At 44.1% G+C, this 25,649-nt stretch overlaps 1 protein-coding gene across 1 annotated transcript in view; it reads left to right on the top strand.

Annotated features, from left to right (window-relative positions):
* LOC137308541 (amphiphysin-like) overlaps window positions 1-25,649 on the top strand; it is a 161,096-nt gene that overhangs the window by 67,017 nt on the left and 68,430 nt on the right. Inside the window, exons 2-5 of the mRNA XM_067977184.1 lie at window positions 4,289-4,369; window positions 13,430-13,484; window positions 18,743-18,837; window positions 21,328-21,423. Coding sequence (XP_067833285.1) covers window positions 4,289-4,369; window positions 13,430-13,484; window positions 18,743-18,837; window positions 21,328-21,423 — 327 coding nt within the window. The remainder of the gene's footprint in view (window positions 1-4,288; window positions 4,370-13,429; window positions 13,485-18,742; window positions 18,838-21,327; window positions 21,424-25,649) is intronic.

Genomic DNA, 25,649 nt, shown 5'->3' with positions numbered 1-25,649 from the left:
CTCAAGCTGTGGCCTAACCAATGTTTTATACAGTTCCAGCATAACCTCCCTGCTCTTATATTCTGTGCTTTGGCTAATAGAGGAAAGTATCCCGTATGCCTTTTTAACCACCTTATCTACCTGTCCTGCTACCTTCAGGGATCTGTGGACATGCACTCCAAGGTCCCTTTGTTCCTCTACATCCCTCAATATCCTCCCATTTATTGTGTACTCCCTCGCCTTGTTTGCCTCCCCAAATGCATTATCTCACACTTCACTGGATTGAATTTCATTTGCCACTTTTCTGCCCACCTGATCAGTCCATTGATATCTTCCTGCAGTCTACAGCTTACTATCACTATCCTTACTATCAACCACACGGCCAATTTTTGTATCATCTGCAAACTTCTTGATCAAGTCCCCCACATTCAAGTCCAAATCATTAATATATACCACAAAAAGCAAGGGATCAATACTGAGCCTTGCGGAACCCCACTGGAAACAGCCTTCCAGTCGCAAATACACCCGTCAACTGTTACCCTTTGTTTCCTGACACTAAGCCAATTTTGGATCCAACTAGCCACTTTCCCTTGAATCTCTTGGCTTTTACTTTTTTGACCAGTCTGCCAAGTGGGACTTTGTCAAAAACTTTGCATCAACAGTGCACTTTGAAAGAATATTGAGTGTAGAGTCTACATCTGTTCTCTTTTGATGAGATTTTTTGTCTTAAGTGATGGGTGAAAAATATCCATTGAACTCAAGTTTGTTGGTGATGTGTCCATTTTATGAAGTCAAATACTAATGGAAGCAACTGCAGGAGAGTCTTAGGACGGGACTTTCTTAGGTCAGATCTGTTATGACATAAAACAGTACATTTTCTGATTGCGAACTCCTGGTGTGGAGCCTCACTTGCAGTGAGCACATCTCGGCACACAGCCCAGATTTTCCTTCTATTAACATAATTGAATATGCACATTCAATGGGTGAGGCTACAGGCTGGGAGTGTGCAATTGCAACATTTACTCTGAAGTCGTTTTGCTCTTCACTATCAGTGACCTTATTGAATGCATACAGAATGGAAAAGAACATTGACCCTTAACACCATGTGCCTTTAACGCCATGTACCTTTAATGCCATGTACCTTTAATCCATGTACCATTAAGCCATGTACCATTAACACCATACACCTTTAACGCCATGTACGTTTAACACTGTGCACCTTTAGAATTGTACACCTTTAATGCCGTGCAGCTTTAACATGTGCATCTTTAATGCAGTGTACCTTTAATGCCGTGCAGGCCTACTTCGACAGGCTTTACTCTGCATGTAACCTGTGTGAGCCACCTTGAATCAGATAAAATATGGGTCCTTACAGTTGAAGTGGTTCAATAATACAAAGGAAAACGGTATCCTGAGAAAGAAGGAACTTGCATTTGTTTAGTACCTTTCACAATCCTCAGGACATACCAAAGTGCTGTACAACCAATAAATTACTTTTGAGGTATAGTCACTGTTGAATATAAGTAAACAAGGCAAATAATATATGCACAGCAAGGCTCCACAAACAGCACTGAGATAACAGATAATCTCTTTTCTTTAGTGTTCGTTGAGGAGAACTCCCTACTCTTCTTCAAAGAGTTCCAAGGGGTCATTTACATCCGCCTGAACAGGCAGACAGAGCCTCAGTTTAACTTCTCATCAGAGAGATGGCACTTCTGACAATCCTGCTCTCCCTCATTACTGCACTAAAGTATCAACCTTGATTATATATTCAGTTTGTGCAGTGGTGCTTGAACCCACAACCTTCTGACTCAGAGGCAAGAGTGCTATCATGAGCCAAGCTCACTGATGTAAAATAAATTGTGACTGCAATGTTCATCAACTGTACAGAAATGGTCTTTGCTTCTATAAAGCTTCTTGTTTTGTCAAAATGGCTAAATCTGAAAGCTTTCTTCAAACTTATATTGAAGCATGCTATCTCTTTGGTACATAGGCTATGGTAGTGTAGTGATTGGCTTACTAGAGTAGTTCATCCAGAGGCCTCACCTAATAATCCAGTAGAATGTGAGTTTAAATCCCAGCACAACAGTTTGAGGAGTTGAATTCAGTTTTTTTTTAAAAATCGTAAAAATCCAACTGGTTAATTGATGTCCTTTAGGGAAGGAAACCTGCTGTCCTTACCCAGTCTGATCTGTGTGTGACTCCAGTTCCTAACCAATGTGGTTGACTCTTAATTGCCCTCTGAAGTGGTCTAGAAAGCCACTGAACTCTATCACAACCTTGTCGGGGCAACCAGGGATGACCAATAAGTGCCAACGTTATCAGCAACACCCACAAATGAATAATGAATAAAGAAATATATCAGTCCTAGGATCCAGTAAAGCAATGTCACAACAAGGCACATTGGTGCCTAAATTCCTTATTGCCCCAAAACGGGTGTGATTCCGGTGGGATGCAGTGATGGTGTGCTGGGGCAGAGAGTTCCGAATACCAAACTAAATTCATCCTCTGGCATCGTCAGAATAAATCAGATGAGCCCAGGAGCCTCAGGTCTGCCTAAAAGAAGGGCCCGACAAATTTAGCAGTGCCCCAAATGCCCATGCAGATTGAGTGCGGGCCTCTGCTCTGCTAAACTGGCTATTGTTGTGCCTGTTTTAGGCCCATAAAATGGGCACAACGATGTAAAAATTAGACCCCATTGTATCATGATTGCCTTGCAGCAATATGGATGCAATTTGAAATGGGTGGGAGTCAAAGCACAGAGTTATAGCCAAGAGCCTTATAGTGAGAGTGAGAGTATATATATCACAGCCTTATTGGGGGGAATTTTAACTCCTGGGTGGGAAAGTGACCTAGCGTGCGGCTGGCCCATGCAGATGGCCTAGTTGATTTTAATGGCCATGTCTCATTAACATGCCGCTGGCCGACTTTCCGACCAAAATGGTCGAGAAGTCGGTGGGAAGGGCTGACCGGCTGTTGCAAATGGGACGTCTCAGAGGCCGCCGACCAGGCCCAAGATTCTGGGGTGGTCAGTGGTTTTGGGAAGACAGGGGCGTCTGATGCAGTGGTGGCCTACATTTTCCTTGTGGAGCCCTACACAGGAAAGAAATGCACTTTCCTGGAGGGGCCTCTTCTCCTGGTGTTCAGCCTCCAGCCTGCTTCAGCCTGGCAGAAAAGCCACAGCCGTTTCCCCACTAAACAGTAGCAGAGCAACAATGTCATCTTTGGGACCCGATTTGCATATTTAAAGAAGAACCCCACTGGCTTCGGGCAGGTGTCCTTGGCATCTGTAATTTAAAATTGCGGTCGGTGGGATCAGGTAAGTCTCCTGCTCCATTTTAACTGTCCCATCCCTCGGTTGTTAAAATTCTCCCCATTATGTTTCTGTCTTACTGTTTATAGCTTTCCCAGCCCAGTACTAGACTTGCTCCTGTAATTCAGTGTTAATATATTATACTTCCCTGTGCTTATACAAGTGGAAAAACCACCGATGAAAGTAAAGAAGTAATGATCGAAGGTTATAATGCAGCCGAATATTGAATGTGCTGCCCGTAGAAGTTGCCAGTATTGAACTGCAAACTGTCGCTGTCAGCAGTCACACAGTGTGAATGTATTCATAAATCCACAGCCGCAAGGGCACTGACAGCACAAGAATGCACCAAAAACTGAGACCAGTTGGGGGTGAAAGTGGTCTTTGCATACCGACGCTATAGAATTGGCAGCCCATTGTAAAGCCCGCACCATTGTCTTTTCCATTGACTTCATTGGAGGGTCGGTAACCAGAGAGCACAGATTTAAGATAATTGGTAAAAGAACCAGGAGGGAAGATGAGTAGAATGTTTTTACACAGCGAGTTGTTATGATCTGGAATGCACTGCTTGAAAGGGTGGTGAAAGCAGATTCAACAGTAACTTTCTAAAGGGAATTGGATAAATACTTGAAAAAAAATAATTGCAGGACTACGGGGAAAGAACAGGGGAGTGGGACTAATTGGATTGCTCTTTCAAAGAGCTGGCATAGGCACGATGGGCCGAATGGCCTCCTTCTGTGCTATATGATTCTATGATAGATCTGAGACCACTGACATTGGAATACAATGTATACTGCAAACAATTTGCTTAAACCAGGTTGTTTCAGTTCTCACCTGTAAATGGGGCTGTTAGAATTCATCCAAGGTTAAATATTAACAGTTGCCTCCAGACTGAGGTAATATTCAAGCATCACAGTGAAAATCTTCTTAACTCCAGCACCTTTTAACTATGATCCAATGTTGGGTAATATCATAATTGTTTAATCTTTTAATTTGCAGGTGCTTCAGAAGCTTGGTAAAGCAGATGAAACAAGAGATGAGCAGTTTGAAGGATTTATACAGAACTTCAAAAAGCAGGAGGTAAGTAAAGAAAGATCTTGCATTTATATAGCACCTTTTTATATCCCGAGGACACCCCAAAGTACTTCACAGCCAATGAATTACTTTTCACATAGACTTACTGTTGATACGGAGGCAAACGTAGCTGCCATTTTAGGACAGAGCAAGATCCCATAATGAAATGAATGGGCAGTTAATCTGTTTTTTTTAATTGATTGAGGGAGGAATGTTGGCCCAGCAGCATGTTCTGTCATTCAGGCCAGAGAACTAGGCCTCATTGCTTCATTTTCCAGCAAAAACATGAAGTTATATTACATAGAATGTACTGCACAGATACAGGCCATTTGGCCTAACTGGTCCATGCTGGTGTTTATGCTCCACATGAGCCTCCTCCCAGCTTACTTCGTCTAACCCTATCAACATATGCTTTGATTCCTTTCACCTCATTGATAATTTAGCTTCCTCTTAAATGCATCTATGCTATACGCCTCAACTACTCTTTGTGGTAGCGAGTTCCACATTCTAACTTTGGCACGTGGTCTAGTATGAAATAGTACTCTCTGTCTCCTGATGTACTCATAGGAACATAGGAACAGGAGTAGGCCATTCAGCCTCTCGTGCCTGCTCCGCCATTTGATAAGATCATGGCTGATCTGTGATCTAACTCCATATACCTGCCTTTGGCCCATATCCCTTAATTGCCAAAAAGCTATCTATCTCAGATTTAAATTTAGCAATTGAGTTAGTATCAATTGCCGTTTGCGGAAGAGAGTTCCAAACTTCTACAACCCTTTGTGTGTAGAAATATTTTCTAATCTCACTCCTGAAAGGTCTGGCTCCAGTTTTTAGACTGTGCCCCCTACTCCTCAAATCCCCAACCAGCGGAAATAGTTTCTCTCTATCCACCCTATCTGTTCCCCTTAATATCTTATAAACTTCGATCAGATCACCCCTTAACCTTCTAAACTCTAGAGGATTTGTGTAATCTCTCCTCGTAACTTAACCCTTGAAGTCTGGGTATCATTTTAGTAAACCTACGCTGCACTCCCTCCAAGGTCAGTATGTCCTTCCGAAGGTGCGGTGCACAGAACTGCTCACAGTACTCCAGGTGTGGTCTAACCAGGGTTTTGTATAGCTGCAGCATAACTTCTGCCCCTTGTACTCTAATCCTCTAGATATAAAGGCCAGCATTCCATTAGCCTTATTGATTATTTTCTGCACCTGTTCATGACACTTCAATGATCTATGTACCTGAACCCCTAAGTCCCTTTGGACATTCACTGTTTTTAAGTTTTTACCATTTAGAAAGTACCCTGTTCTATCCTTTTTTGATCCAAAGTGAATGACCTCACATTTGTCTACATTGAATTCCATTTGCCACAGTTTTGCCCATTCACTTAATCTATCAATATCCCTTTGTAATTTTATGTTTTCATCTACACTGCTTACAATGCCACCAATCTTTGTGTCATCGGCAAACTTAGATATGAGACTTTCTATGCCTTCATCTAAGTCATTAATAAATATTGTGAATAATTGAGGCCCCAAGACAGATCCCTGTGGGACTCCACTAGTCACATCCTGCCAATGTGAGCACCTTCCCATTATCCCTACTCTCTGTCGCCTTTCGCTCAGCCAATTTCCTAACCAAGTCCGTACTTTCCCCTCGATTCCATGAGCTTCTATCTTAGCTAACAGGTTCTTATGCGGGACCTTCTGGAAGTCCATATAAATAATATCCATTGACATTCCCCTGTCCACTAATTTAGTCACCTCTTCAAAAAATTCAATCAGGTTTGTCAGGCACGACCTACCTTTCATAAATCCATGCTGGCTCTCTCTGATTAACTGAAAATTTTCGAGGTGTTCAGTCACCCTATCCTTAATTATAGACTCCAGCATTTTCCCCACAACAGATGTTAGGCTAACTGGTCTATAATTCCTTGGTTTCCCTCTCTCTCCTTTCTTAAAAAGCGGAGTGACATGTGCAATTTTCCAATCTAGAGGGACAGTTCCTGAATCTAGAGAACTTTGAAAGATTACAGTTAGGGCATCTGCAATGTGCTCACCTACTTCCTTTAAAACGCTGGGATGGAAACCATCTGATCCTGGGGATTTGTCACTCTTTAGTGCTATTATTTTCTTCATTACTGTTGCTTTACTTATGTTAATTTTATTGAGTCCCTGTCCCTGATTCAATATTAGTTTTCTTGGGATTTCCGGCATGCTATCCTCTTTTTCTACTGTAAATACTGACGCAAAGTAATTGTTCAACATGTCCGCCATTTCCCCATTGTCAATGACAATATCCCCACTTTCAGTTTTTAAGGGGCCAACACTGCTCCTGACCACCCTCTTTTTCCTAATATAACTATAAAAGTTCTTCGTATTGGTTTTGATATCCCTTACAAGTTTCTTTTCATACTGTCTTTTTGTAGCTCTTACTGTCTGTTTTGTGACCCTTTGTTGATCTTTGTATCTTTCCCATTCGCCAGGATCTGTGCCATTTTTTGCCTTTTTGTATGCCCTTTCCTTATGTCTTATATTGTCACTTACTTCTTTAGTTATCCATGGCTGTTTTTTTTGGCAAGTAGAGTTCTTGCCCCTCGGGTATAAACCAATTCTGTATCATGTTAAATGTTTCTTTAAACATTTCCCACTGATCATCAGTCGTTTTACCCATTAACAGACTTGCCCAGTTTACTGTGGACAGTCTCTGTCTCATCCCATTGAAGTCGGCCTTGCCCAAGTCTAGAATCTTAGCAGCTGAATCACTTTATTCCCTTTCAAACACTACATTGAACTCGATCATGTTATGATCGCTATTGGATAGATGTTCGCGGACAGTTAAACTGTTAACTAAATCTGGTTCATTACTCATTACTAAATCTAGTATGGCTTGCCCCCTTGTTGCCTCTAGGACATACTGCTGTCGAAAACTATCCGGACACACTCAAGAAATTCAATACCTTTCTGACAGTTGCTCGTCTGCTTTCCCCAATCTATGTGAAGGTTAAAGTCCCCCATTAAGACTACTATGCCTTTTTACATGCTTGTCTAATCTCTGCATTTATACAATCTAGCACTTCAGAGCTGCTGCCAGGGGTCCTATACACAACTCCCACTATAGTCTTAGATCCTTTCCTATTTCTCAATTCAACCCATAAGGTCTCTGTTGGCTGCTTACCTCTCGTTATATCCTCCTTTATCATTGAAGTGATTTCATCTCTAATCACTAAGCCTACTCCTTCCCCTCTTCCATTTTCCCTATCTCTCCTGTAGACCTTGTCACCTGGTATATTTAGGTCCCAATCCTGACCATCCTGCAGCCATGTCTCAGTTATAGATATCATGTCATACCCTCCAATTTGAATTTGAATCTGTAGTTCATTTAATTTATTCCTTATACTCCGTGCATTTGTATATAGAACTCTTAGTTGGGCCACACACCCTAGCCTGACCTTCAGCTTTGATGCTGAGTTAATCGCCTTACGCCTTCCAGTTTTCACTTTATCTGTAGTGCCTAAAGTACACTTTCTTCCTGCTGCTGTACGCTTTTCCCTTTCACTTGTTGTTGAACAACTGTTTGTACTATTTGTATTGTAAATTTCCCCTGGGTCTTCCCCTCACTTGCTGCTCTCAACTTTACTCCCTTCTGACTCCCCGCTCAGGTTCCCATCCCCCTGCCATTCCAGTTTAAACCTTCCCCAACAGCACTCGCAAACACCCCCGCGAGGACATTGGTCCCGGTCTTGCTCGGGTGTAACCCATCTTGCTTGTACAGGTCCCACATTCCCCAGAACCGGTCCCAATGTCCCAGGAATCTAAATCCCTCCCTCCTACACCATCCCTGCAGCCATGCATTCATCCGGTCTATTCTTCTGTTCCTATATTCACTAGCACGTGGCAATGGTAGTACTCCTGAGATCACTACCTTTGAGGTCCTGCTTTTTAATTTATCTCCTAACTCCTTAAATTCAGCTTGCAGGACCTCATCCCTTTTTTTACCTATGTCGTTGGTACCGATATGGACCACGACTACTGGCTGTTCATCCTCCCCCTCCAGAATGCCCTGCAGCCGCTCCGTGACATCCTTGACCCTAGCACCAGGGAGGCAACAAACCATCCTGGAGTCACGTTTGCGGCCGCAGAAACGCCTATCTGTTCCCCTTAAAATTGAATCCCCTATCACTATAGCCCTGCCACTCGTCTTCCTCCCCTCCTGTGCAGCAGAGCCACCCGTGGTGCCACGAACATGGCTCTTGCTGCTTTCCCCTGATAAGCTATCTCCCCCAACAGTATCCAAAGCGGTATATCTGTTTGAGAGGGAGATGGCCCCAGGGGACTCCTGATCTACCTGCCTCGTCCTTTTACTCTGCCTGGCTGTCACCCATTTCCTTTCTGCCTGCGTAATCTTTACCTGCGGTGTGACCACCTCACTGAACATGCTATCCACGATAGTCTCAGCATCACGGATGCTCCACAGTAAATCCACCCACAGCTCCAGCTCCGAAATGCGGTTAGCCAGTAGCTGCAGCTGGACACACTTCCTGCACACATGGTCGCCAGGGACACTGGTAGTGTCCATGACTTCCCACATAGTGCAGGAGGAGCATATCACGGGTGCGAGCTCTGTTGCCATGACTTGCCTTAGATTTACACTGCGTTCACCTCTCAGACTCTCTTCTCACTCTTGGTCTCTCCTTTTATACTGTGCTCACCTCTCGGACTCTCCTGCCTCACCTGTGACGTCGCACAGTAGTTTTCTCTTGTTGCAGGTCTGCAGCTGCTTTTATTCCCCATTCTCAGTCTTCTGCTGCTCAGGTCCACCGCTGCTCTGCGTGGCAACTTCACCGAACTCCCACACTCACCAAACTCTCAGTTGTCTCACTCGGTGCTCCGTTGCACTCGTGTTATACTCACTTGATGTTGAGAGGGGGAATAGTAACAAAGCTGGTGCTTATCTGTATAAACACAGCCAATGTCAGTGCAGGAACCAGTCATTTTACCAATGTCCCTATATTAACTGATTTGATTAAGAAAATGTCTTATGTTCTCCCCTCATCTATTTTCTATTTCCCCATTCCTTTTAAGGTTTCCAGTCCCTGCATCATTTTCTGACATGTATAGGAAGCAACTTGCATTTATATGGTGCCTCTAACGTAGCAAAACGTCCCAATATATTTCACATGAGTATTATCAAACACAATTTGACACTAAACCACACAGGGAGATATTAGGACTGGTGACCAAAAGCTTGGTCAAAGAACTAAGTTTTAAAGAGCGACTTAACGGAGGAAATGGAGGTAGAGAGGCGGAGCAGTTTAGGGAGGGAATTCCAGAACTTAGGGCCTAGGCAGCTGAAGGCACAGCCACCAATGGTGGAGCAATTAAAATTGGGGATGTGCAAGAGGCAGGAATTGGAGGAGCTCAGAGATCTTGGAGGGTTGTAGGGCTGGAGGAGGTTACAGAGATGGGGAAGGGCGAGGACATGGTGAGAACTTTAAAATCTAGATGTTGCTGGATCAGGAGCCATTGTAGGTCAGCGAGCACAGGAGTGATGGGAGAACGGGACATGGTGTGAGTTAGGATACGGGCAGCAGAGCTTTGGATGAGCTCAAGTTTCCGGAGGGTGCAAGATGGGAGGCCGGTCAGGAGAGTATTGAAATAGTTGAGTCTGGAGGTAACAAAGGCATGGATAAGGGTTTCAGCAGCAGATGTACTGAGGCAGATGGCGGAGAAGTCGGCCGTCTTGGTGATGGAGCAAATATATGGTCGGAAGCTCAAATAGGATGCCAAATTTGCGAACAGTCTGGTTCAGCCTCAGACAGTGGCCGGGGAGAGGGATGGCTAGGGAACGGAGTTCGTGGCAGGGACCAAAGACAATGGCTTTGGTCTTCCCAATATTTAATTGGAGGAAATTTCTGCCCATCCAACAGTGGATGTCGGACAAGCAGCGTGACAAATCAGAAGCAGTGGAGGGGTCGAGAGGATGGTGTGGTAGTGAGGTTGATTTGGGTGTCATCAGCGTTCATGTGGAATGTGACGTCGTGTTTTCGGATGATATCACCAAGGGGCAGCATGTCAATGAGAAGTAGGAGGAGGCCAAGGATAGATCCTCAAGGGACTCCAGACATAACAGTGCGGGAACAGGAAGAGGAGCCATTTCAGGGGATTCTCTGGCAATGACTGGATAGATAGGAATGGAACCAGGCAAGGGCAATCCCACCCAGCTGGACAATGGAGGAGAGGCGTTGGAGGAGGACGGTGTGATCAACCGTGTCAAAGGTTGCAGACAGGTTGAGAAGAATGAGGAGGGATAGTTTACCACAGTAACATAGGATGCCATTTGTGACTTTGATAAGGGCCATTTCAGCACCGTAGCAGGGGCAGATGCCTGATTGGAGGGATTCAAACATGGAGTTGCGGGAAAGATGGGTATGGATTTGGGAGGTTACAATGCATTCAAGGACCTTAGAGAAGAAAGGGAGGTTGGAGATGGGGCAGTAATTTGCAAGGACAGAGGGGTCAAAGGTCGTTTTTTTTGAGGAGGGGGCTGACGATGGCAGATTTGAAGGGGAGGGGACAGTACCTGAGGAGAAGGAACCGTTAACAATATCAGCTAACATGGGGGCCAGGAAAGGAAGTTGGGTGATCAGCAGTTTGGTGGGAATAGGTTCGAGGGAGCAGGAGGTGGGTCTCATGGACAAGATGAGCTCGGAGGGGGCACTAGGGGACCTGGAGGAGAAACTAGAGAAAGATGCGAGCTCAGGGCTAGGGCAGGGAGGAACCTTAGGGGAAGTTTGGCTTGGTGGGCTAGGGGAAGGGAGGGAAGCAAGAAACTTGCTCCCAAGCCTTTAACCAATGAAACTCTGGAACTTGCTGTTCGTAGATGCACTTGAGAGATGCAGGTTGGACTCACCTTCATAGCCTCCTTCATCTGGTGAAGCTTATATTCATACTGTGCCTCTATAACAAGATTAGAGGGTAGATTTTACGGGTCATTATGTTGCTGGTGGTTCACTGCGATATGCGCTGGCTGTGGAGGTGCGAAAGGCCTCCCAAAATTTACCCGTAGAAATTTACTACACGGGACTTGTATCAATATCGGTGTAACTTTGTGTTCGTTGGGGCAGAAATTGCTCGGAGCAGGCGAACCAACAGTGCTCGCCTCTCCATAGATTTATACTAACCCATTAACTTACCGTGGTCTTTTCGTCGGCCACTTCCTCGAACAGGAAGCGGAGAAGAGCCCAGAGTCAGTTCAAGCAAAACTAGGACCCTGGGAGAAGCAAGAGGAGCCATCCCTCCCCTCGACCAATCAAATCGCAGCACTTTTGACACAATGCCTTCACTGTCTCTGCAGGCTTGAATTATTAAATCAGAAAGTGAGTGGTATTTACGATATTCATGGAGGCTGGTGACTGAGGGGAGCCCCTTTATGAAGATGATACCAAGGAGGCTCGTAGTCATTTGCACCGTAGATGTGGCAGATGGATCAGAAAATGTGGTTCATCTCAGAAGGGCAGGCAAGGTTGGACTCAGAAGATGGATGAGCAACTGCCCCAAAATAGATAAATAGTCCCTCAGTAACTACCTGGCCTTTTGTAGCAGTAGTGTGTCAGGAGTTTCAGACTCTGCAGACAGGCCATTACAGCCATCAGCACATCTTGCAGGGAGATATTATTCTCACTGGCATGACTGCAGCAATGGGGTGACAAGAGAGTTCCCCATCAATGAGATTGGTATCCTTCAGGAACAGCAATTTGTCCACCTGCCCGTATGTTGACTGGTCACACCATCAGTGGTAAAGAGAACAGAAAGAACTGTCTACTTCCCTTTTTAAATTAAAAGCAGGATGGATATATTCAATGAAAACTCTTTGACATTGGTGGAGTTCCATGGGTCTCTTGGGACCACTAACCGTGCACTCTCAAACCCTCTTTCAATGAGGATACTTATCACAACAAAAAGATCTGCATTCCGTAAAAATGCAGCCAGTATGTGTTGCCGAAAATAACATCAAACCGTGCTGACAAAAAACCTAAAGGGATCATTTTCCGACTATGCACTCCCGACGAGGAGCCTTGCCAGCTTGGATGCCACGCCGTGCGTGATTTTTGCAATTATTAACGGTTGGAAATTCTTGCGAAGAGAGTACCAACATTTCCAATTTGCAGTCCCAGCAGGCGAGCTCCCCACTGGGAGTGAGGAGTCGGAACATCACCCCTCTACAGTGCAACAGGATTGCTATTTGCTTTCCCAATCATTTTGGAAGCTTTGCTGCTGGCTGGTAGGAAATGGAGCTGTGACCGGAGGAAATGATTATTGTTCTTTATTCTGAATCAACAGACCTCTGCCATGGAAACATATAATCAGAACTTCCAAGCTGTATAAAAAATTCTAAATTGGGTAATTGGAGTGCTCAAAGTACAGTTCCAAAGCATTGATGGGTCAGGTGGTGAATTACAGTATGATCTTCCAAAGAGCTGCCATGTACTCCTACCTTATTGTATGTTAAATTGAGATGAATGCCAGCCTGTACTTCAAGTTTGAAGTGATCCAGGGAGGCTGGTTTAAGCGAATTTACCATATAACTGAATTTAGTCCAAATTAGGCACTTTGGGTCAGGGTATCCATCCTTGCAGAGGAACTATGTGTAATACTGGCTTAGAAATTTATTACACCATTTTTGAGTGACTAATTACAAACAACCATCAACAGGTTGAGCTGTCTAAGACTGCAGTGTTTGCCTGATAGCTTCCTTGCGTTTTTAATTTCAGTTTAGAAAGACTGATGTTTTGTGTGAGATTGTGTCAAAAACAGATACCTGGAATTGTAATTTTTATTGACCTTTCCAGAAGTTAGACTGTGACATAGCTCATTTTATAAAGATCGCTGGTCATCTGTTAAGAGTTTTTTGGGGTGGTGGGGGTGGGGGGGACAATCCTCTTTGCTCGAGTAATTACTGAGCCACTTTTTGCTTCAATAGTGACCTGTGTATATTGTCTCATTGAACTGTCATGCTTTCCACATATTGCTCACTGACTGAAGACTTTTATTCTTGTGCTTTTTTTATAGGCTGAAGGCAGCCGACTACAGAGGGAACTACGGGGTTATCTAACTGCAGTGAAAGGTTGCAAGACCATTCTGACATTCTGTTCTATGATTTGTGTGCTTGGCGTGAATTTGACACATCATTATTCAGCAGTCCTTCTCTAGTTAGTGGGCCGAATCCTGGTACCTTTCCAAGTGATTATTTGCTCTTGTATATCTTCACAGTCCTAGTCCGTTGTCAGACTATATGAGGGTTTATTCAATGCTCCTGCACTCCATGTGGGATCATATGTTGGAGAATTAGCACCATCAGATTGTAGCCTCATCTCCACCTCACAATCTCACCTAGTTTGGTTCCCAGTAGGATTGCTTATGAAATCCGCAAGTGTTTTCTCCCCCCTCTGATTCAATATTAAATGCAAGAAATAGCAGAACTTCAAATCACTCTGCTATTTAAGAAAGATGAGAGGGAAATCAGGGAATTATAGACCAGTTAGTCTAATATCTGTTGTTGGGAAATTACTAGAGTCTATAATTAAGGATAGAATGACTAAACACCTTGAAAATTTTCAGCTGATCAGAGATTTGTAAAGGGTAGGTCATGCCTGATGAACCTGATTGAATTTTTTGAAGACGTGACTAAAGTAGTGGACAGGGGAATGTCTATGGATGTTGTTTATATGAACTTCCAGAAGGCATTCGATAAAGTCCCTCATAAGAGACTGTTAGCTAAAGGTGAAGCTCGTGGAATTGAGGGCAAATTATTGACCTGGTTAGGAAATTGGCTGAACAGCATGAGACAGGTAGTAGGGATAATGGGCAGGATGTGACTAGTGGTGTCCCTCAGGGATCTATGTTGGGGCCTCAACTATTCATTAACTGTATTTATTAACAACTTAGATGATGGGATAGAACACCACAAATCCAAGTTTGCTGATGACACAAAGGTAGGCAGCATGGTAAGCAGTATAGATGGAAGCATAAATTACAGAAAAATACTAGTAGATTAAGTGAATGGGCAAAACTGTGGCAAATGGATTTCATTGTAGGCAAGTGTGAGGTCATCCACTTTGGACCCAAAAAGGATAGATCAGAGTACTTTCTAAATGGTGAAAAGCGCGAAATAGAGGAGGTCCAAAGAGACTTAGGAATTCATGTACATAGATCATTAAAATATTATGGACAAGTACAGAAAATAATCAAAAGGGCTAATGGAATGCTAGCCTTTATATCTAGGGAACTAGAATACAAGGGGGCAGAAGTTATGCTACAGCTACACAAAGCCCTGGTTAGACCACAATGGAGTACTGTATTCGGTTCTGGGCACTGCGCCTTAAGAAGGATATATTGGTCTTGGAAGGAGTGCAGCGTAGATTTATTAGAACGATAATTGGACTCCAAGGGTTAAATTATAAGGAGAGATTACATCCCGGCTGTAGTGCTGAAGATTTGTGCTCCAGAACTAGCCGCACCTCTAGCCAAACTGTTCCAGTACAGCTACAACACTGGCATCTACCCGACAATGGGGAAAATTGCCCAGGTATGTCCTGTCCACAAAAAGCAGGACAAATCCAATCCAGCCAATTACCGCCCCATCAGTCTACTCTCAATCATCAGCAAAGTGATGGAAGATGTCATCGACGGTGCTATCAAGCGGCACTTACTCACCAATAACCTGCTCACCGATGCTCAGTTTGGGTTCCGCCAGGACCACTCGGCTCCAGACCTCATTACAGCCTTGGTCCAAACATGGACAAAAGAGCTGAATTCCAGAGGTGAGGTGAGAGTGACTGCCCTTGACATCAAGGCAGCATTTGACCAAGTGTGGCACCAAGGAGCCCTAGTAAAATTGAAGTCAATGGGAATCAGGGGGAAAACTCTCCAGTGGCTGGAGTCATACCTGGCACAAAGGAAGATGGTAGTGGTTGTCGGAGGCCAATCATCTCAGCCCTAGGACATTGCTGCAGGAGTCCCTCAGGGCAGTGTCCTCGGCCCAACCATCTTCAGCTGCTTCATCAATGACCATCCCTCCATCATAAGATCAGAAATGGGGATGTTCGCTGATGGTTGCACAGCGTTCAGTTCCATTCGCAACCCCTCAGATAATGAAGCAGTCTGTGCCCGCATGCAGCAAGACCTGGATAACATCCAGGCTTGGGCTGATAAGTGGCAAGTAACATTCGCGCCAGATAAGTGCCAGGCAATGACCATCTCCAACAAGAGAGAGTCTAACCACCTCCCCTTGACATTCAACGTCATTACCATCGCCGAATCTCCCACCATCAACATCCTGGGGGTCACCATTGACCAGAAACTTAACTGGACCAGCCACACAAATACTGTGGCTACAAGAGCAGGTCAGAGGCTGGGTATCCTGCGGCGAGTGACTCACCTCCTGACTCCCCAAAGCCTTTCCACTATCTACAAGGCACAAGTCAGGAGTGTGATGGAATACTGTCCACTTGCCTGGATGAGTGCAGCTCCAGCAACACTCAAGAAGCTCAACACCATCCAGGACAAAGCAGCCCGCTTGATTGGCACCCCATCCACCACCCTAAACATTCACTCCCTTCAACACTGGCGCACGGTGTGTACCATCCACAGGATGCACTGCAGCAACGCGCCAAGGCTTCTTCAACAGCACCTCCCAAACCCGCGACCTCTACCACCTAGAAGGACAAGGGCAGCAGGCACATGGGAGCAACACCACCTGCACGTTCCCCTCCAAGTCACACACCATCCCGACTTGGAAATATATCGCCGTTCCTTCATCGTTGCTGGGTCAAAATGCTGGAATTCCCTACCTAACAGCACTGTGGGAGAACCTTCACCTCACGGACTGCAGAGGTTCAAGAAGGCGGCTCACCACCACCTTCTCAAGGGCAATTAGGGATGGGCAATAAGGGCTGGCCTTGCCAGCGAAGCCCACAACCCATGAACGAATAAAAAAAAAAACTAGGGTTGTATACCTTGGAATTTAGAAGATTAAAGAGTGATTTTGATCGAAGTTTTCAAGATATTAAGGGGAAATGATAGGGCAGATAGAGAGAAACTATCTCCGTTGGTTGGGCAGTCTGGGACTAGGGGACATAGCCTAAAAATAAGAGCCAGGACTTTCAGGAGTGAAGTCAGGCAACATTTCTGAGATTGATAGATTTTTGTTAACCAAAGGTATTAAGGGATATGGGGCTAAAGCGTGGATATGGAGTTAGGTCACTGATCAACCATGATCTCATTGAATGGCGGAACAGGCTTGAGGGGCTGAATGGCCTACTCCTGTTCCTATGCTGCTGTGTGGTTTTGTTCAAACAGAAAGGAGGCCACGATTTGGCATCAATACTTGTTAAATTCACCTTTTTGTTTCCAGGGTTTGGGAGAAAATTATTTTTGTAACACCTTGGAAGAACCTAAGTTGCTGTTACCGGGGAAACCAAACCTCCGAAGCACAAGTCCCATATGTTGTCAAGTCAGGACATATATTTCCTTGTGTTAAAAATCATTATGAAAAAGGTGCAGTTTGTAAACAGATCATTTTAGTGATTAAAACTGCATTATTAATAGCTGAAGATGATTCTCTCCAGTTCATAAAGTGCTGAAGTGGAAAGGATGAAAGCGGAAAGAAAAATAATCTTGTTAAGGGCTTGTTAACTGCGTGTTCTTGTTAAGGGCTTGTTAACTGCTTGTTAATATCTAGAATGCATTTGTTGAAACAGCTCGTGCTTTTCTCAATTTAGAAACAATTTAAAGAGGGAGGGATGCTAATGTAATCAGATCCGACGTTCATCTATAAGTAAAGGTGAAGCTGCCTAAGGTTTATATTTTCCTCTGTGTTATGTTAAAAGAAGTTTATTTGCTAAGTTGTCATCCACCAATGACAGTTTAGCTAAACTACTTTTCAGAAGATAGGAGTTGCTAGATGAAGAAAGACTAAGGTCCATCTAGTTCTCCTCCTACCATCCTGTAGTCGCATGATACAACGATGATGGAGTTGTTGACTAATCATAGCAATCAATCACAGTACCATGTAACTAGCTCTCGTAGCTGCAAGAATAACATCGCAAACAATTTCATGCTAAGCGTAATAGTGATTTTGAAGGAAAGCTTCGAGCTGCAAAACACTTTACTTCATATTACTCATCGGTCTGGTAATTTTACTGGCTATTGAATTCGTACTTCATTCAAAGTAACTCACGTCTGTGAAATGACTTTCAGGGTGAAAATAGTGGGGTTAATCTTTTTTTACATACTGACAGGAACACACAACTTTGTTCTTTCTGGAAGTGCGCGTGTTAGGTTAAAAGTGATCCAGAGCACTGAATTACCCTGGCAGGAAATTGGCGGAATCCCTGTCGAAATGGCTAAACAGACATTTACACCGAGGGAGTTCTCTGATCTCCCACTGGAAAACCCATCCAACCACCACTAACCCCCATGAATTTACCAGAGTCAGCCAAAGTGAAATGGTTTTGGCGAGATTCCCACCTGTGGTTGGGAACTTGTCACTTGGTGGGGAGGGGGGCAGGAAATGCCCGTTGCTGTAGGTGGCCACCGACTGCAGCACCTTAACGGTGCAGGTGGCCTTACTAGAAAAACAATTCTTGGTGCAATGAAATCGCAAAATCTGCTGGTGTAGAATTGACATTCCATTGTGCCTCAATCGATCAGGTGTTCTTGTTCTGGTCTTTACATGCTGGGTTCCATTGAGCCTCTCCTAGCAACACTGGATACCCTGCTGTATACTGTTATTGTTGGAGTCCAGTGTTGCTAAGGTGATAATGATGGAAAATGTATGACGTCACTGTCATTATCGCCAAACTTAAATGCACCTGCCCATATTTGGGCAAACACTTACTTGGACCGCCATAACTTCCACTAGAAAATTCGTCGGGCTATAAAATGGGCGGAGATCCGAGAGGGGGTGTGGGGTGTGCGTCTGTGCCCCATTTCCCACTGCTAAAACAGCGCATACACCAAGGGAAATTCTGCCTCCAGACTCCAGGCTTCCAATACCATTGCAGCACTCACCAGTTCACCCATGTGAGTATGACCTTCCATTTCTCCTTCACGTACTGTTCTTATGGTCAACAATTGTCCAGTACAATCCAACATCAGGAAGAAGCAGAGTTGAGTTCCAATCCCATGCTGTTTGGGCTGTAAATCTTGAAAGGTGGTCCCAAGACCCCCACTTATCTCTATTCTCTATTCCTTGAAGGTGGAATAATGCATATGCGCTGAAACAAAGAAATGTCAACAGGAATGCATGCATTAATATCAATGTGTAAGTGTACGCCTCGTGTACTAAAGGTGCTGACAATCTGATCTATTTCATTTCTTCAGGGATGCAGGAAGCCTCCACGAAGCTTACAGAGTCACTCCATGAGGTGTACGAGCCTGAATGGTACGGCAGGGATGACATTAAAACTGTTGGACAGGTAAGGTCAAGCCTACGTGGGACAAGCTACCTCACCCTATAAGGAAGATTGATGATGAGAAGGCTACTAAAAATACCCGAACATCAACTACTCGTTCACCTCATTGCTCTTTGTGTGGGACATTGATGATGCAGAATGGGTGCTACATTTGCCTAAATAACAGCACTCATTGAACTTTATGTGCAAAACGCTTTGAGACATTTTGACCTGAGCAGGTACTATAGAAATGCAAGTATAGTATATTATTATAAAAATCGCTGCCTTTCACTTTGCCTGCCCCCAAACCATTGGCTTCATTTCAAACTAAAGTCAATGTTGGCCACTCATTAAACACTTATATCTAGCCGTATATTAAAGGGCAGATTTTCAGACTGTTGAGATTGGTCCGTCTGGCACAGAATGAGTAACTGAGGCAGGAAATCAGTGGTGATGCCTATGCTGGAGTTTCTGGCCGGCCTTTTATGTTGGCCTAAAGTCCGCTTGTATTTTGATGCAACAGCTCATTTAAATGATTAATGTAATGTTAATCAGATGCAAATTAATCCTTGTGGGACTATCTGATCTTCTGATGCTATGCACAAGGACAATAAATGCCAGTGATGTTCTGGCTTTGCAAGGTGAGGAGTTAAAGCTGTTTGCTGGATTTTGGGTTGCTATAATCTAAATTCTGAATATGGGAATTAAATTCTCTGGACAAAGTTAGAATAAAGCACAACCAAATTATTTCACTATAAATGATTTATATGTGCCTTTTTACCATATCTTTGCCTAGTGCTTACCTTACTTCCACCTCTGTAACATCGCCTGTCTCTGCCCTGCCTCAGCTAATCTGCTGCTGAAACCCTCATTCGGATCTTTGTTACCTAAAGACTCGACTATTCCAAGGCTCTCCAGGCTGGTCTCCCACCTTGCACCCTCCGTAAACTTGAGCTCATCCAAAACTTTGATGTCTGTACCCTAACTCGCACCAAGTCCCGTTCTCCCATCACCCCCGTGCTCCCGGTCTAGCAAAGCCTCGATTTTAAAATTATCATTCTTGTTTTCAAATCCCTCCATGACCTCGCCCCTCCCTATCTCTGTAACCTCCTCCAACCTCATAACCTTATCTCTGCACTTCTCCAATTCTGGCCTCTTGCGCATACCCGATTTTCATCACTCCACCATTGGCAGTCGAGCCTTCAGCTGTATAGGTCCTAAGCTCTGGAATTCCCTTCCTAACCTCTCCACTTCTCTACCTCTCTCTCCTCCTTTAAGATGCTCCTTAAAACCTACCTCTTTGACCAAGCTTTTTGTCACCTGTCCTAATATCTCCTTCTGTGACTCAGTGTCAAATTTTGTTTGATAATGCTTCTGTGAAGCACCTTGGGACTTCTTTTTTCCTTATACCTATTTGTGAATTGTCTGGGATATTTCTTTACATTAAAGGCGCTATATAAATGCAAGTTGTTCACAGTCACTGCTAGACCTTGCAGGATGTTTGCACCGCCCCAAATGACTGCAGATAATGAGTGTGCTCAGATCGCAATCTACTCTTATATGCAAGCCCCAGGAGGGCCAAATCCCTGAAGCTGAGGAAAGATAAAGTTGGTTCTCTGTTCTGCCAGATGCACCGCCACACGTTCTGTTCACTCATGCTCTGTGCTTTGCCTGGTGCTCCCTCTTTGAACTATCCTTAGTACCTGTGCTGGCAACAGTTGGAGTAAGTGATACAGGGTGCTACAAAATGCTTACATACTGTGTGTCATGATGTTGTACTTGAATTTATGCCTCTACTAGTGAACAAAGAAGAACAGGAGAAGAGTAGCATTAATCCTAAGTTTTTAAAAAATTCATTCTCGGGATGTGGGTGTCTCTGGCAAGGCCGGCATTTATTGCCCATCCCTAGAAATCCTTGCGGAGGTGATGATGGGCCGTCTTCTTGAAATCAGTTTGATGCTACTGAATGGCTTGCTAGGCCACTTCAGAGGGCAGTTAAGAGTCAACCATGTTGGTTGGGGACTGGAGTCACATATAGACTAGACCAGTTAAGGACAGCAGGTTCCCTTCTCTCAAGGTCATTGGGGGAGGGCTCTGGTTTCACCCTTCCCCATTCCCTCCAAGTTCTCTTTCCCTATGATTTGGAGAGTAGCCTCTTCAAGGAACTCAAGGGATTGATATTGCCATCCCTCCTCCCATGTGGCTTTGCTCCCTTCCAATTATATGCCACTTTCTCCTACAGGCAGAGAAGTAGTGTTGAGTTGAAGATATTCACACCCAAGTGCTCTTCCAGCATCCCTGTGTGTGTGTGTGTGTGTGTGTGTGTGTCACTCACCACTTAACATTCATGTGTTACCATCTTTCTCTACATTTTTGTAGTAATTCCCATTATTCAATTGACCTTTTATCTCTGAGCGATTCTGGGTTTTGGATATAAATCACTTGGATTAAGAAACTGATGAACTGCACTGTTGTTATTGCAAACTCTGAAATGATCCTTTCCTTGCTTCTCAGAATTGTGATTTACTGTGGGCAGACTTTCACCAGAAGCTGGTGGATCAGGCTTTGTTAACCCTGGACACGTACTTGGGCCAGTTTCCTGATATTAAGGTATTGTGTGATTATAAAGGTTTCGATTGATCCTGGTCAGTCCACTTAAGTGTATATATGCTACTTGGGGTAATTTTGTCTACTTACTGGGGGTAATTTTGACTTTGGGCGATAGTGTAAAATCGGGCGATATCAGCCGCCCAATCTCCCAATTTTCATGAAGTCAATGGAAATGAAAATAAGGAGAGATGTATAACGGGCGGCAGATCCAATTTTGCCCATTTTACACTATCACCCAAAGTCAAAATTACCCCCACTGAATCTATACTTAATGTATGCATGTGTTAAGTACATCTATATGTCTACTTAATATGGCCTATTAAACATATAGGGGCAAACTTTCATCTTCAATGTAGAGCTTTGTGTGCTGGGAACACATCAGGAATTCAGACGAACCTCCTCTCCACGATTTTCTGTTCATTAATATTCGTGAGGAGGGTGCGACACAATTTCCCATATGCCCTCCCTGTGTGTGAAACTTTATAGCAGGAGTGTTGAGGACAACTTCTACTCCAATATGTTTAATAACACATACTTAACATATATACACAGTGTACATGTAATTTGTGTAATGTACATTTGTTACCTGCAAGTTTAGTTTATATCCTGTTTAACGACCCTATTCACAAAGAAATTAGGGGCGATTTTAACTCTCGGTAGAAATGGAGTGGGGCAAGCTGTTAAAATGGAGCGCTGCCATTTCCAGCCGATTCCCCATTTTAACACTGGACTCCGGTGGGAACCTCATTAATAAATGTTATTTGGGGTCCTGTGATGTACATGGGACCCTGGTGGAATTTTATACAGCCCTTGAGCAGTCCATGGCCAACCTGCCAGGTGAAGCTGTCCCTTAGTGGGGCCTGGAGGAGTACTACCTTACAGGGTCTCTTCTTCCTGAAGACCAGGGAGTAATTTTAACCCCAAAGAACAGGTGGGCTGGGAGCAGGTAGGTAGTCAAAATTGTAGATTTTAGAAGTGGGACGGCAACCCGGCACCATCGCACCCACTTCCGGGTTTAACACATCTCAAGAAAAGCACAGGGGTTGCAACTGGTCTCTCCGTTCTCTCAGGCAAACGTTTGGCCGAGAGTAGTTTGTGTTGGGTCACTATTCACTTTTCCAGCTGTCACTCAATTAAATTAAATATACAGAAAATAATCAGTTGTTAACATCCTGAATCAATCTTGAGTATGACCACAAGCTTACATTTTTAAGAATGATGACAAAATCTGAAATATTTGAATATTCTGCAGTCAAGTTACTTGAAAGAATCATAAAATTTTTAACAACTTGGCTCTTTTGTTAATATAAATTATAGCAATCCAAATATGTCACCTGTCCTAATATCTCTTTACGTGGCTCGGTGTCAAATTTTACCTGATAATGTTCCTGTGAAGCGCCTTGGGATATTTTTACTACGTTAGAGACGCTGTATAAATGCATGTTGTTGTTGTTTTTCTTATTCTTCCTATAATGGGCTGCCCAAAAACGTGTACAATGAACTGCCAGTTTAGATCAGTTGGTAGCACTCTTGAGTTAGGGGATAGTTTCTATTTATGATTAGATGTTCTGTTTATTCCTCAAAGTCAACAAGGTTCTTGAAGTGTCAAGGTTAAGCCTTCATAGTTTTATTGAACATACAGAACATGCAATAGTACTTAGGCAATAACAAAATACAGATGGGGGCTCAAACGCATTACATTTCTGAGCTCCACAAGCAGGTTGATCAAATCCTATGATTCCTAATCCTCATTGCAGTCGACCACTTCTTATACCTTTATTAGCTACAAGTACCTTATCAAAATGTCCGTATACAGCAGGCTACACAGACCTGATCACGTCTTGGTTATGTGCGTAACTTTACATCTTTAAATTGAAGAGTACTGAGTAATGGGCAATTTACAATATTTCTATTGATTGACATGGGTGAAAATGTAAGCATCTTGCTTTCCACTTTCTCAGACTTCTTGGCCCCGATATTTACGGGGATGGTGGAGAGAGAGCGGGAGGGAGGTTTAGCGGCTGGGAAACCCGGAAGTATGGGTTTTTCAGCAGTCCTGCTGAATTGAACGGCAGGACCTGATTTAAATTTTTGGACTCCACTTCCTGGCCATAGCCAGCCAGATTGAGAGGCTGGCTGGCTGTCGGGTGGGAAGGCCTGCGGTAGAAGACCGCATCCGGGGAGCGGGGTGAGGGGGGTGGGTCTGGGTTGGAGGGGACCCGGAGAGATCGGTCGGAGCCCAGAGAGGTGGGTTGGAGATAGCATTGCTGGGGGGCGGGGGTGATCGTAGAGAGGTTAAGAGGTTAGCATGATGGGCCGGGGGGAAGTACTCCTGCTCCTCAAGCAGTGCTGGAAAGGCACTTACCTGTTGGATCCAGCCATTTTCACCTCCCTTCAGCTGCCGGGTTTCCCAAGGTCTGGGAAACCAGGTCGTCCAGTGTTAAATCTGAAACACAGCAATAATTTGAGCTATGCAGCCTCATTAAATTATTTAAATTAGGGACCCGCCTCCAGAGAGCAGGTTAGTCGCCCACCGCTCTACGCGCCTCTGTTAAAACGGCACATTGTAGGCGGGTTGGGATTGGGTTTCCCATTTTTGGATTTTCAACCCCTCCCCCCCCACCCATTCTGGGGGCAGTAAAATTACCCCGTTATCTCTTACTTCTACTACGTGACAATTCTCATGTTTCTACATTACAATATTATACTAAAAATTAAAATGCAACTCCATCTAATGAGAATCTAATTGGACCTATACCTTATTAGTAACTTTAAATAATTAGCTGGTGTCCTTACTAACAAACTCTTTTTCCATTGGGCTAACAAGATCAGTATAACTCCCTTATTTCTGTTCTCGTACTCCTTCCCTGTTGCATTTAATTGACATTTCACCATGCAAAACTATCAGTTCTAAGCCTGTCTTTGATTATGTATCATTCAACACTGGTCTGATTCTAAACTAATTGAAAGACAGTATTTTACACATGTTTTGCACCTACAAATCAATGCATCAACAGTCGACATCAGTGAAAACAACACAACCTTCAAAACATCTTTGTTTCTAACTCCTTTAACTTGGCTAAAGTATCTTTCTGCTGAGGTCACCAAACCACGCTTTAGTTAGGTCTCACTGGGCTAATGCCAAGCAGTTCCATGTTCAAGGCTCAGCGAATGATAAGATGCCAGGTGGGATCTGCCTTTTGTTAAAATGGTGACATAGCAGAGAATGGAATCTCTGCCATGCTGCTTCTACTGTTCTTTAAACGACTAAAGTCAGCAGTTGGCATATTAACTCTTTTCTACCCATGTCTCCGAACACTTCATAGAATCATAGAAGGTTACGGCACAGAAGGAGGCCCATTTGGCCCATCATGTCTGTGCTGGCCGAAAAAGAGCTATCCAACTTAATCCCACTTTCCAGCACTTGATCCGTAGCCCTGTGGGTTACGGCACTTCAAGTGCATATCCATGTACTTTTTAAATGAGTTGAGGGTTTCTGCCTCTACCACCCTTTCAGGCAGTGAGTTCCAGACCTCCCACCACCCTCTGAGTGAAAAGAATTCTCCTCAGGTCCCCTCTAATCCTTCTACCAATTACTTTAAATCTATGCCCCTGGGTCACTGACCCCTCTGCTAAGGAAAATAGGTCCTCCCTATGCACTCTATCTAGTCCTGTCATAATTTTATACACCTCAATTAAATCTATCCTCAGCCTCCTTTGTCCAAAGAAACCAACCCCAGCCCATCCAATTTTTTCTCATAGCAAAAATTCTCCAGCCCTGGCAACATCCTCATAAATCTCCTCTGTACCCTCCCTGATGCAATCACATCTTTCCTGTAATGTGGTGACCAGAACTGTACGCAGTACTGCAGCAGTGGCCTAACCAATGTTTTATAGAGTTCTAGCATAACCTCCCTTCTCTTATATTCTATGCCTCGGCTAACAAAGGCAAGTATCCCGTCTGCCTTTTTAACCACCTTATCTACCTGTCCTGCTACCTTCAGGGATCTGTGGACGTGTACTCCAAGGTCCCTTTGTTCCTCTACACCTCTCAGTATCCATTTATTGTGTACTCCTTGGCCTTGTTTGCCCTCACCAAATGCCTCTGACTTGGAAAGTTGTGGATTCATGCCCCATTCCAGGACTTAAGCATGTGCAGTACCTCAGTAGTGAAGGATGCTGCACTGTTAGCACTGTTGTTTTTTGGATGAGACATTAAACTGAGA

The sequence above is a fragment of the Heptranchias perlo genome, chromosome 3, assembly GCF_035084215.1.
Source record: "Heptranchias perlo isolate sHepPer1 chromosome 3, sHepPer1.hap1, whole genome shotgun sequence".
NCBI lineage: Eukaryota > Metazoa > Chordata > Chondrichthyes > Hexanchiformes > Hexanchidae > Heptranchias > Heptranchias perlo.
This window is presented reverse-complemented; position numbering and strand designations above follow the sequence as displayed.